Source organism: Anarrhichthys ocellatus, unplaced genomic scaffold (genome assembly GCF_004355925.1).
Source record: "Anarrhichthys ocellatus isolate YVR2014 unplaced genomic scaffold, GSC_Weel_1.0 scaffold112, whole genome shotgun sequence".
NCBI classification, from domain to species: domain Eukaryota; kingdom Metazoa; phylum Chordata; class Actinopteri; order Perciformes; family Anarhichadidae; genus Anarrhichthys; species Anarrhichthys ocellatus.
In genome coordinates this window covers 112322-125158 of record NW_022280142.1, presented here as the reverse complement: position 1 = coordinate 125158, position 12837 = coordinate 112322, and the positions used below count along the sequence as shown (strand labels likewise).

Genomic DNA, 12837 nt, shown 5'->3' with positions numbered 1-12837 from the left:
TTCCTTCAGCAAGAAAGTGTGAAATGTTCTAATGTTGATGAGTGCTGGTTTCTCTGGATGGAGTCCTGAAACGTATACAATGCAGCTCTAACAATATCATTCAGAACTTCCTGGAGTTGCACGAGAATCCAGACGGACCTTTCTTGTTGCCCATGGGGAGGTTGGTGTTGAGCAGGGAGGCGAAGGAGCTCTGTTTGGAGAGCTGGGCCTTGGCTGCCAGGGCGTTGTTCCACAGAGCCTTGATCAGCATGGAGGCCAGGTACAGTGTCTGAGGAGGGGAGGGAGGAGCTTTTATTATAGATAATCGACTCCTTAAAATACAACAGTGTGGCGTAGTTCAGTGTTTCTGGTACCTGCTCGGTGTGAGCGCTGGGGTGCAGGCCTGACACCAGGTTGAGGACGTGGCGGAGAGGCACTGGGTCCAGGTTCTTGATGAGCGAGGGGAAGAGGTCGTGGATGTAACGGCTGCAGTGTTTCAGCTAACACACCAAACAAAAAGCAGAGTTAATCATTTCATATCTATCCTCATTGACTGGCACAGAATGTCTGTATACAATGTTCTAAAATAATGTAATATGGGTAAGAATAACAGAATTATATTTTATACATGCATGCTACTTCATCTTTGAAAATATTTAGTCTATCGTGCTGCGAAATGACTCGTCTCTGATTTGTGTTTCTGCAGTTTGTGTGACGGTTTGTTCTTCTCACACAAACGTAGAATGAACACTATCAGTAACTGCAACCTTCAGTCATGCAAACAAATCGTCTTCATCACTCCTCAAACACGCACTGTCTTTGGTGCATTTAAGGTTTTTGCACCCTCATCTTGGTTTCTGCCACAGAGTCACTTTGAACTAGATTATTTTAAACTGGACACTGGACGTACATGTCCTCTTACTTAATACTGCAAATTCAATGGTTGATGCAATTTTCTCTTGCTCGTTTATGTTTTAACGTTGTTTTGAACATATTGCAGTTATGTTTTAGGTTCATTGTTTGTGCTTTTGTGAAACTTAAGCTGCTGTCTTGGCCAGAGCTCCCTCGAAAAAGAGATAAAATACAGGTCGATTCACAGTCAAGTATAAAAAGTGTTTCATGGACCTACCTACAATTAAAGCAGGAAAAGTTCACACACGCATAAAAATGTTCACATCTATACATTATTAACTCGAAGAAGACCAGCGCCAGCTGTTTCCATCTGGGGCTCATCACCTTGATGCTACTGATACAGTGATAAATACTGCAGGCTCCTTCCTGCTGCGGGATAGCGCCGCGTACAGTCGGCTGTAAATCTGTCCCGTCTTACCTGAGCTGCAGCCCAGATACAGTCCACATGCTGCGTGCTGAGTCGTCCCTCTGCAGCCAAGAAGTTCAGGATCACTTGGCACTGTTTAATGATCTGGAGAACACACACACACACACACACACACACACACACACACACACACACACACACACACACACACTTAAAAATCGTCTGTGCTTGGGTAACATAAAATGACCTCCAGTCTAAATGCAACGTGTTAATGAATTTGCTGACAGTTCACGTCACTGCATCAAAAGGTCTCACCTCAATGTGCAAATTGGGTCCGAATATGTGCTCCACCACGTTGTTGTGGATCAGCCAGTCGGCCAGTTCCTTCGCTATGGACCTGAAGGGACGAAGAAGAATCAGACATTCGGTGAAGTTAACACAACTACAGCTCAACATGTAGAGCACGAGGCGTGTGTTACGACACGGTGCACATTGACTGTGTGGATGAATACCTACAGGTGTAAAGAGAGGCGAAAAGAAGATTCCTCTTTGGTTACGTTATCAAACTCCATTCACATGTAAATGTTTATTCACTGGTGGAAACTGGATTACAAGTTGTAAACATTACACATGCACCTTCTGAAAACACTACCGCCGTCTTTTAGTAAGTACTTGCAGCCTAAAAATCGATGCCAGAGCATCGGATTCCTTTAAACCAACTCACGTTTCTGTGTCGGACACCAGCGACTCGTTGTTGCAGACGTCATTGAAGGTGTGGAGTTGGTTCTGAGGAAACACAGACACACGTGACTCCGTGGTGAGTAAAGAAATAACATCACTAACACATCACATCAGTAACATAGAAAAGAAACCTTAAAATCAAAAGACTCTAGATGAATGTCTCGTCGGTTCAGATGGTGAGTGAGAGAAAGAAAGAAATCTGCAGCTGAAGCTCAAATGACGACTACAGAACCAGAATCAATCACACGGGTCTGTCACAGGACGGTCGCCGAGAGCCCCGTGGAGACCGTTAAAACGCCCCCCCGTGAGAGAGTCCGGCGGTGACTCACGGTGATTTGGCTGAGTCCGGCCAGCCTCATGGTGAGCGTCGGGGACATGAAGTACTTGAAGGCGAGGTCCAGGCTCTCCTTGTCGAAGCACAGCGCGCTGTCCAGCGGCTCCTTCACCGTGCTCCACATCAGGTCGGCCATGTTGCGCGCCGCGCTCTGCCGCAGCTCCTGGTCCGACAGCTTACACAGATACCTGCGGACGAAAACACCATCTTCAGAATTCACCACCAGCATTTCTGACAGCACAACAATCCACCAGAGGGGGGGATAGAGTAACTGGTGGGCAGCGAGCCAAAAAGAAGATGCATCCCAACAGTGATAATGAGACTCAATAACTATATGAGAAAGAAATCTATGATCTCTGATCTTTCCCTCTCTGTCTATGAAACTTTTCCAACCTTTTAAAAACTGTGTTTGGCCCTTTGAGATTCGTCTTTAATCACATTCCTGTGTAGGCGAACGCTGACAGATCCGATCAGCAGCAGAGCGCTGCTGACTCACCCGGTCTCCACTCTGAGCGGAGTTAGACGGGTTTCTGCTTTTCAGATCTTTTCTGATGAGCTGGGAGGCTACAGTCGCTGCTGAAGGGGGTTGAGTTTTGCCGATCAAACAGATTTAAAAATGGACAAACTGAACTTTGGGAATCAGTGTTTTGTGAAACACTCAAACAAACAACAAACAACAAACCACAACCAGAGTTCAGGAGGAGGGGCCGTTAGCTGCAGTAAAGTCCGTCTTATATTGTCAATAAGAAAACATTTTCACAATAACACAATAATCCTCCAGAAGTTGAGCTCGATCCGTCATGTTCCTACACAGCGTAACACAAATGGAATTAAAACAGCACTTAAAGGACAGTTCACCCCAGAATCAAACATATTACCTCCCTAACACATACAAAGCACCAAAAGCAACCGAAAGCTCAGATCTCTTTGATCAGAGGATTTCTGATTCAAACCATATTGTTGCTCTTTTGTTTTCTATATTTAATTCAGGCTGAAGTCTTGTTCGACTGCTCGTGTTTAGGCCGCAATCAACGAGCTCAAAGTTTCCATGACCTATTAAGTGTTACGGTCCATGAGCTCACGCAACCTTTGCAGGCTCTGCTCCCTCCTAAAGCTTTCCTCCGTCTGCACTTTCAACGCTTCAGTGTTTCTGACCGTACTGCATGTTATTTGGGGTTATTTTAACGTCTTCTTGAGCAGCTTTGCTCGGCTGTGAATCCACATGGACAAACGCAATCCCTCACCTCGTTACTCCAGGCGAGTGTGCTCGTGCATCGTAAGCTGCTGGTGCGTGCTGCCTGGCTTTCTAAAGCTCAACGACACAGAATCTTCTCCTCGTCGATGTAAATAAAACTCAGAAATCTCAAAACACTGTTCGTTTAAACTGACCTTTAAAAATCAGCCTTGATTATACCGACAGAATGGTCTTTATACGTTTCACCGCTTTTCCTATTGTAAAAACTATTATTATAACTGATACGAATTCACCCGCAAAATGCAGCAATGTTTGTTTTAAGATCATATTTTGAGGGAAGTTAGAATAAAACCTAAAGACGAGCCTTTAATCATTTTGTATTCAAGCCCAGTGTTTGACACTCTGCTCGGCGGCTGAGCATCAGCGCCGCTGCCTGCGTCACATGACCGGCCCCTCCTCTGGGGGGGGGGGGTCATGTGAGGAGAGGTTCACTGGAGGCCTGGCAACTGTTGCCGTGGCGACGGAAGCTCTTCCTAGCAACACACATGTGTGGCACTTTGGTATTTGGGGGAAGAGAGCACGAATGCGCGAGGTGCACTGACGAGAGAGAGACACAGAGACAGAGAGAGCGACAGACAGAGAGAGAGACAGAGAGAGCGACAGACAGACAGAGAGAGAGAGAGAGCGACAGACAGAGACAGAGAGAGAGAGAGAGCGACAGACAGAGACAGAGAGAGCGACAGACAGAGAGCGAGAGAGAGCGACAGACAGAGAGCGAGAGAGAGCGACAGACAGAGAGAGAGCGACAGACAGAGAGAGAGAGAGAGCGACAGAGAGACAGACAGAGACAGAGAGACAGACAGAGAGAGAGCGACAGACAGAGAGAGAGCGACAGACAGAGAGAGAGCGACAGACAGAGAGAGAGCGACAGACAGAGAGAGAGCGACAGACAGAGCAAACAGACAGAGAGCGACAGACAGAGAGAGAGAAACAGACAGAGAGAAACAGACAGAGAGCGACAGACAGAGAGCGACAGACAGAGAGCGACAGACAGAGAGAGAGAGAGACGTCTGGCTTCCTCACTTGAAATGGAAACACCGACGACGGACACGACTACACTCTCAATGTTTAAAAACGTGCAATAAGTATGACTTCTTCCTCTGACAGCGCAGACGAACCCTGAGATTGAGGAGATTACTGATTGAGGACCAGCGGTCATAAACAGATGTTTGGGTTGCTCCGACTTGACTCAAAACGTCAGCAGCAGTCCTCTGCAGAAGCTTAACCTCTTACAGGAGCTGTCGGATGCAGCGCTGACAGGAGAGCAAGGTGTTCAAAAACAAAATGGCAGCTACTCGGTCAGACACAGACCAGGGAATAAAGACGGGCATGCAGCGGTGAGCCGGAGCTCTGGGTGAAACAGGAAACGTGTTCTCCATTTTCTTCTTCTTTTGTCACAACAGCTGCATGGAGGAACGTGGACTGTAGATGCTGCTGATTTTCATATTTCAATTTATTTACCAACAACGTGCAGAGAAGGTGATCTTTGTCGTCTGTGTAGAGACGGGTGCATGGGAGACTGATTTACTGATACTCTGTTTTATTTTGAAGGGAACTCTCCTCACTACTGTGGTAAATAAAGAGGATTTATTCTCACACACATACGGGGAAAAAAAGAAAACTATGTATCTTGTATAAAATCTTTTAGCAAGATTCTCCAGGGTAGATACACAAAAACATAATTGCAATTTATATGAAATGCATAACGTATTTATGGGGAAAATAGAGCCGGAAGTTGTGGTGAAGTTGATAAAATAAGTTAGCTGTTATCAAGCTAATGTTAGCGAGCTAAGGTAGCTAGCTTAGGCACCTGCAAACATAACGCTGCAGAGCTTTCTGATGTTTCCACATTCAACCATCACACAGGGATCATAATATGTAACTCGCGCACACACACACACACACACACACACACACACACAGGGAGTGAACTCACCGTATTACGTAGGTGCGGAACGGTATGATGTGCTGCATGACCGCAGGAATGTGCAACCATATTCGGATCTGTGGAGCCAAAAACAAAAGAATTTAACATCAAACACATGATAAAGCAGATAGACATTGGTTGTTTCCACCCTGTGTTTATCAATGAGGACAGGTTAAATATTGGAAACAAACGTCACTGAATGAATCACAGCCTTTCCCTGCAAATCCACATCTCAATCTTTCATTTAATTCAGATTTATGGATTTTAGAATTTATAAATCATGGCAAGTGGTCGGTGGACTCACGTTGGAGACGATGGTGATGAAGGCGTGGGCGATGGGGAAGGGGAGGCTCTCCGGAGTGCCCGTCTCGAAGCACTCCTTCATCAGGGAGAGGCCGTGCTTCCCGCAGAACAGACAGACGTAACGCAGCAGATGCAGAGGCACCTCCACGTCCTGGTCGACGAGGGGAGAGAGACAGACAGTTTGAACTGACCTCCTTTAAAAATCAGGCGATTTATCTTGAATTAAGCAGTAAAATCCAAACGCAATTAAACTAGAAGCCAGAATGGTCTTCGTATGTTTGGATGTTTCACCACTTCTATTGTAAAAATGTGCACTATAATTGATGCAAAACGCACTAATGTTTGTTTTAAGATCTGCTGCATTTCTCAACATTTACAGTCTAAATGCTAAACAGTCTGTTTAGCATTTCTTTCTGGTTTAAACGACGCAGGATTGATGTGGTCTTATGTACTCCGTTTGTCATCATGTGGTCGTCGTTGTTTTTTTGTCAATTTGCAGAGAAACAACAGATGCAAATTAGCTTCAAGACAATTCTAGAACAATTAGTTTTTATTGTTCCTGCAAAAATAATAATAATAATGCCAATTTTGGTGCACTTGATTGAAACTACGTGAAATCTGTGTTTGAATCGAGTATAAACACATCAATTATCATGTTGAAGAAAAAAGAAGGAAGGCTGGTGGTTTATTTTAGTTTGCATCGGATTATCCGGGGACACGTTACGGCTCTCTGAGGGACTTCATCTGCAGGAAATCATGTTCAAGACACAGAAACTCACCCAGCACAGAATAAACCCGTAAATCTAAGAACTACAACACACACAAGCTCGTTTAACGCGGTTTAGAAGAACAAAGCGTGGTTATTAAACCGATCGTGAGCTCCTAAAATGTTAATCTGAGAACACAGAGCGCAGCGTGAGGAGCAGCCCTGTTACCATGGAGCTCAGGAGGCTCAGCACACTGAAGTAATGTGGGCGTCGATGGGACAAAACCAGCGGAGAGGGCAGCAAACGTGGACAACACCGAGCCCAACACAGAAGTGTACTCAACGCTGAAGACTCAACACACTGACTGACGTGACGCGAAAACGTTCACATAAATGAACACATGAAGGGTGTTCTTCCAAGGAAACGTCTAACATGAGCAGAGTAATCATAAATAATATATCCTCATCAGTCTTTACCTGACGTCACATCTGCCTTAATGAATGACCGTCTAGAAGAGACACAACGCCGCTCTTTGGTACGACATCTTCTGCTTTTCACTTCATTTGCAGTGGTAGAAAGTAACTAAGTACATCTACTCAAGTACTGTACTCAAGTACTAGTTCAAATGTACTTTACTGGAGTACATCTAGTTTTCATTATCGCTCCGGCTCTGGATGGTTTGGGGCGGGGGGCTTGTTCAGGCAGGTTCCCAAAAACACAGTTATCGGGGTGAATAAATTTGAGAAACACGAGAACAACTTCTTTTAAGCATTGGGCAATGGTTCCCGAAGCAGCTTTAAGTGAATTTGGTGTCTGGAGTTTGACTGGAATGAACTAGAAGTCTGTGTTTATTGCGACAGACGTCAGTGTTATTTCCTGCCGTTTGTGTCAGGAGACCGACAGGAAGCAGAGCGGACACTTGACCCGACTCGGTGGAGAAGAGGAAAAGGTAGATCTCTTACGTTCATGTCGCAGAAGGAGCCGAGGATGTTGCTTTCATGAGCAGATATGTCCTGCGGGAATAAAACGGGAGACAAAAGGGCGGACAGTGAAATCAGGGTTTGGGAGGTTAAACGTGACAAGATAACCTTTGTGAGTAATTATTATTTGAATGCCGAGTTCTGTTAAGTTAATTACAGGCCACCGTTAACGTTCAAAGGAGACTGAAAAGAGAACAACGTGTTTACACCACAGGACACATCTGTGAGTGTGAAGAAACGTCCATGTGGACTCATTAGAGCCTGGAGGAGAACATCAATAAGACTCCAAGTCCAGTGGACCGCTGGACCATATTGAGAAAATGTCTCGACATCAATGTTGTAGACCATTGGTGCTTTCAAAGAATATTTACACTACGTCACATATCACGATATCGAGATAATATTGATACATTGCCCAGCTCTAGTCCAGAGCTAGAGCCAGATGACGTTTAGCTTAGCTTAGAATAAAGACTGGAAGCAGGGGGAAACAAAAATCAGTTTGAGATCATTTAGAGAGAAAGTGAGGTATCCCGTCCTCACCTCTATGGTGGGGTGTGTGTTGTGTTTGTAGGCTGTGTAGAGGGGGAACTGGATCTGGAAGATCTTGGCGGCACACAACAGCAGTTTCTCTCTCTCCTCTGTGCTCCAGGAGCTGAACGGGTCCTGGCTGTCACTGCTGCTTGCTCCAGCACCACCACCACCCCCAGACCCACTGCCACCCTCCCCAGGCCCCAGTGCTTCCATCTGGGCTTCACACGGATGGTTGGGCCCCTGACTCTGGCTCTTATTCTGGTTGAGGTCGGGGGCGTCGGCGTCCTCTTCGGCAGAGTCTCTCTCCACGTTCACGGGTTCGTCCTCCCCGGGCGAGGATGGCTGGGGGAGGCCCCCGCTCCATTCGGACCCCCCCTCCGCCCCGGACGCGCCTCCTTTATGGAGGCGGTCCTGGACGCTGCAGAGGCGGTCTCTCAGGCTGCTGATCTGAGCGATGACCAGGTTGATGAGGGCGTAGACCAGCTGATTAAAGACCTCCAGGTGCTTGTACTCCTTGAAGCAGCAGAGACATTGTCTGAAGACCCAACGCAGAGGAAACGGGACGCGTTAGAGAGGAAACCAACAGGAGATCAGTCATAATGAGGAAAAGACCTGCAGCTAGAAAACTCTCACGCTGTTTGTCACATTTTACAAAGATTTACAGATTGTAAAGCCACTCGAGGCAAACTAGTAATGTGTGATATTGGGCTATATAAATACAGTCGTATAAAAACAGTCTCTAGTTTAAAGAATTCACTGACTATCCGACATGTAAATTGCTCAAGTGATGAGTAAATAAAGTGTTACAAGAGTCGGAAGTTTGTGCAGATATTCTGTGCCGTGTTTCCCGTGAGGTCACAGAGGAAGACACACTGACCTCTGTGTCCAGGAGCTGATGTAGCCCAGCACTCGCAGGGCATGTTCCTTCTTCAGCTGGAAGCCTCCTTCACTGCCGTCTGTGTCCGAAACTGAGGAGGAACGAGAGAAGATACCCGTGAGAGGAGAGCTGGCCACGTCCCAGGAATCAATAGAAAATCCTCTTATTTAAGACTAAACACCACACACCACCAGCGATCTGGCAGTCGCTCACTTTCAGGTAACAAAACTTAATTCAACGATGCAGCGGTTTAAACATTTGATAGTGTTGAGCTCTGCTATTTAATCTTTTAAAGAGCCGAAACTGAAAAGTACTGAAAAACACGGCTGGCATTACAATATTAAGCAGTTATAAATGAGGATGTAATGTTGACCCCCACAGTCAAACTAAATCATTTGCTAAAACCAAAACAGACGCCTGAGGCTAAACAAGAGTAATCGCACTAAACACAAGAAGAGCACATTGTGCCGTTTACCTTCTTATTCTTTTATGACAAAGATAAAATAAGTTAATCCTTTATTAGTCCCGCAGCGGGGAAAGTTACAGGATTACAGCAGCATAGTGCAAACAAGAGACACAGTAACAAAACAAGATCCAAACATTGTACTAGCTGACTGAAATAAGTCTTAAACAATTGATGAACATAGTAGAAAACGGCACTAAAACATACTGGAATCACTTTAACGTACATTGTTTCCTAACTCCTGTAGGCTCTATTTTCCCTCCTCTACATGATAATGAGCTCGACAGCCTTTTCAAGTAACTCATGTGAGAATATTCACAATAATCCCAGTAGTAGAAATTCCCCACTATCAACTAATGGTGTGCGTTTCCATCGTTAAAGCCTACATCGTCCCATCCTTACGGGATACGTATCGGATGGAAAAACTGATGAATAAGTGGAAGACATTTCCCCAAAAAACTAGGAGGAATGGATCAGCTTCACTGCAAACTTGGAGGACGTTATCATATCTGGATAAATTAAAAAGGACAATATGGACACAAATTGAAAATGCCTGCACTTGGTTCCCACACTTTGTTGATGTTTATCGGCCTCAAAGGCCTTCATCAGACGGGCTACAATACAGAGGCTGCCAACTACAAAGACATTAAATATTGGCACCAGACTTCAACCGCTTCCGTCTAAAGTTACAGTTGTTCTATTGGCCTTCGGAGATGCCCATCAGTCACACCCAGCTTAGAGGAATCAGGTGTCTCCATTGAATCGCTGACCTGGATTTGACAGCAAAGACACACACAACACAACAATAGTTCTCAATCAACCGTCTTGGCCGTGCAAAGCAGGACGTCTTTCCTCACGCAAACCGAACCCGCTTTCAGCGCTACATGTGAACAGAAGCTCCTCTGTGGCCCCGGGGCCGACCTCCACTCTCTGGGATGTTTTCCCGGCAGATTTTGGTCATTTTCCTGCCGTCGCTTCGCTGCTTTGGTGACGACCACGTCGTCTGGGAGCGGGCACACGGGTGCCAGCATTAAAGCCAGTTTACGGCTGCAGCTCACCGTGGATATAAATACAAAAGCGTGGGAGGACACCTGCACCGTGTGATCAACACGGTGACTGCAACGTTCAGCCAGACTGGAGGCATTTAAACATGAGTGCTGCAGCTGTGACTCTAAACAGTACAGTTCAACTAAAATGTGTTTCTGAAAGCAAACACAGGTAGAGGCAGAAGATCTGAAGCCTCAAAACAACAAAACCAGTAAAGCAAAGATGCACTTTGATAGAGGTTTGGGCGTCACTGCTTCATTTATTTCAAAGGATTAAAGCTGAGATAAAGACTTTAAAATGCATGGAGAAGGAAGAAGGTCTTTTTTAGCCTGGAAATTCATTGTCGTCAACGTAGACTCAAAAGCAAGAGCGATGCCGTCGCGGTGCACACGCGTTCCCAAGTGTCTATTTTACAGGATGCACATGTCGTGTGACGAGGAACAACCAATCAGAGCCGGCAGATATCTTTTCTTTCTTCCGTGAATAACAGTCTAAGGTAAATACACGGAGGAGGAGTTAATCATCTCAGTGCAGGGCTACCCAGAGCTCTCCATCCGTCTCATGGACTATTATACAGTCAAACGGACAAGTTGAGCAGTAAAGATACTGTGAGCGAGTTACTCTGCTGGAAAACCATTTTCTTTAGTTTAGTCAGTGAGGCCTACGGCTGAATTACCGCAACTTCATCGTCATCTCAGCGCCCAACTCCCCGAAGCACCTCGGATACAAGGATGAAAAGCAACTCTTGTAGTAGAACGGACAACTTCACTGTCAGAGCAACAGGTTTCTGCTCGTGGTCTTCATCATCTGGATTAAAAGAGTTTCGGTATTGTGCTTCAATATTCTAAAGACAAACGAATGTTTCAAGCAAAGCACCTGAAAACTGCCATTTTAAGCATATAAAGACAATAATTCTCAAATGTGTTTATTATTCTGGTTACATTTGTCATTTTCAAAAAGGTAAAGAACTCCCTCCGATACTTTTATTAGTCGTACGAGTCATTCCAACGGCTCGGTGAAGTTGTGTTTAGCCCAGTGGCTCTGTGAGCTAAATGCTAACGTCAGCACAATGATATGCAGACAATGACAATGCTAACAGGTTGATGATTAGCAGGTAAAATGTTCACCATGTTCACTATGGGACTGGCTGATGGGAATGGTTTTTGCACGTTTTTATTCAAAACGTATCAGACAAATATAAAATTAAACCAGATTTCACAGCAATCCATCTTATAGTGTCATTGAGCACAAAGACAATAAATGATCCTTGCACCTCGAGTTATTTCAGTCTGGACCAAAGTGGTCGACTAAAGGCCGACATCATCATTCCTAAAGCCCGAACCGCCCGTCCACCGTGGGGACATCAGCCATACCGCTCTGGCAACAGTTAACACAACACACAACATCTCAAGGTTGTCATGTTATCTGCTCCTCCTCACTTCCTCCGGTCAGAGAGTAAACAACACTTTCACAGCAACACACCTCAGAAACACACGTTTGTGTTCTGAGCTTCCATCTAAACCAGCATCTCCCCGACAGTAAAAGAAAAGCGATGCATGATTGTCAGAATTTAACAGGTTTCATTTTTATGCTCAGTAGTGAAGCGAAGCAGCTGACTTCATGTGACCTCAAACATTCTATGTTTCTAATTTAGTGTTTCAGTTCTGCACGAGTCTCTAACTGAGACCAAAGCCTGTAACACAAAGTTAATACCAAAACCTTTATTTCTTTATTTCGTCCATTATCTCACCAGACTAATGAACCACGGGGACCACACTCTGGCACATTCAGAGAGAGAACATTGTTACTGAATTACATTTGAAATAACAAAACCGAACCCGAGCCGAGCTTTACGCAACCGAACCAGCTGAAACAGACCCGCTGGGTAGCAGGCTGAACAAACAGCGTACATTATTACTTCTGATGAATACAACAGTGGATCTGAACACGACAGCCTTGTTAACAGGTCGCATTTATTAACAACAAAGACGACCAAAAAAGTGACATAAAGCTCATAAACCTAAAAGTATGAAATCGATGAGTGACGAGCTGCCGTGGCTCTTACTTTGAACTTTCACCACATTTCCTTCTGCATGAGTCCGTGGTTACCGTCACCATCAACATGAATCTATGAGTCAGCTTCTGTCAGCAGCACTAGTTCCTTCAAAGTAAAACAATATATTTACAGCCCTATTTTCAGAGGACAGTTCAACTTAAGGTACCGGTGTTACTAAAGACATCGACCACCTCTCAGTTCTATTCCAGTGTCCCAGTCAGCCGTGACAGTCTGACAGCGACCGCAGTGAATATTGTGCATCATTCTGAATTGCATACAGATCGTATGAAGCGCATAGACGTTTAACTAACTAACTATAACTAATTAGGCCTTCCTCATTTAGAATGTAGCATTTTCC

General features: G+C 45.1%; 1 protein-coding gene across 5 annotated transcripts in view; it reads right to left on the bottom strand.

Moving 5' to 3' along the window:
* usp34 (ubiquitin specific peptidase 34) overlaps positions 1-12837 on the bottom strand; it is a 45813-nt gene that overhangs the window by 27585 nt on the left and 5391 nt on the right. For all 5 annotated transcript variants that reach the window (XM_031876622.1, XM_031876626.1, XM_031876624.1 and 2 more), the window contains exons 2-12: positions 8914-9004; positions 8046-8571; positions 7488-7538; positions 5820-5969; positions 5525-5592; positions 2329-2521; positions 1983-2044; positions 1574-1655; positions 1310-1402; positions 354-479; positions 139-268 (exon numbers count right to left, since the gene is read on the bottom strand). In XM_031876622.1, coding sequence (XP_031732482.1) covers positions 139-268; positions 354-479; positions 1310-1402; positions 1574-1655; positions 1983-2044; positions 2329-2521; positions 5525-5592; positions 5820-5969; positions 7488-7538; positions 8046-8571; positions 8914-9004 — 1572 coding nt within the window. The remainder of the gene's footprint in view (positions 1-138; positions 269-353; positions 480-1309; positions 1403-1573; positions 1656-1982; positions 2045-2328; positions 2522-5524; positions 5593-5819; positions 5970-7487; positions 7539-8045; positions 8572-8913; positions 9005-12837) is intronic.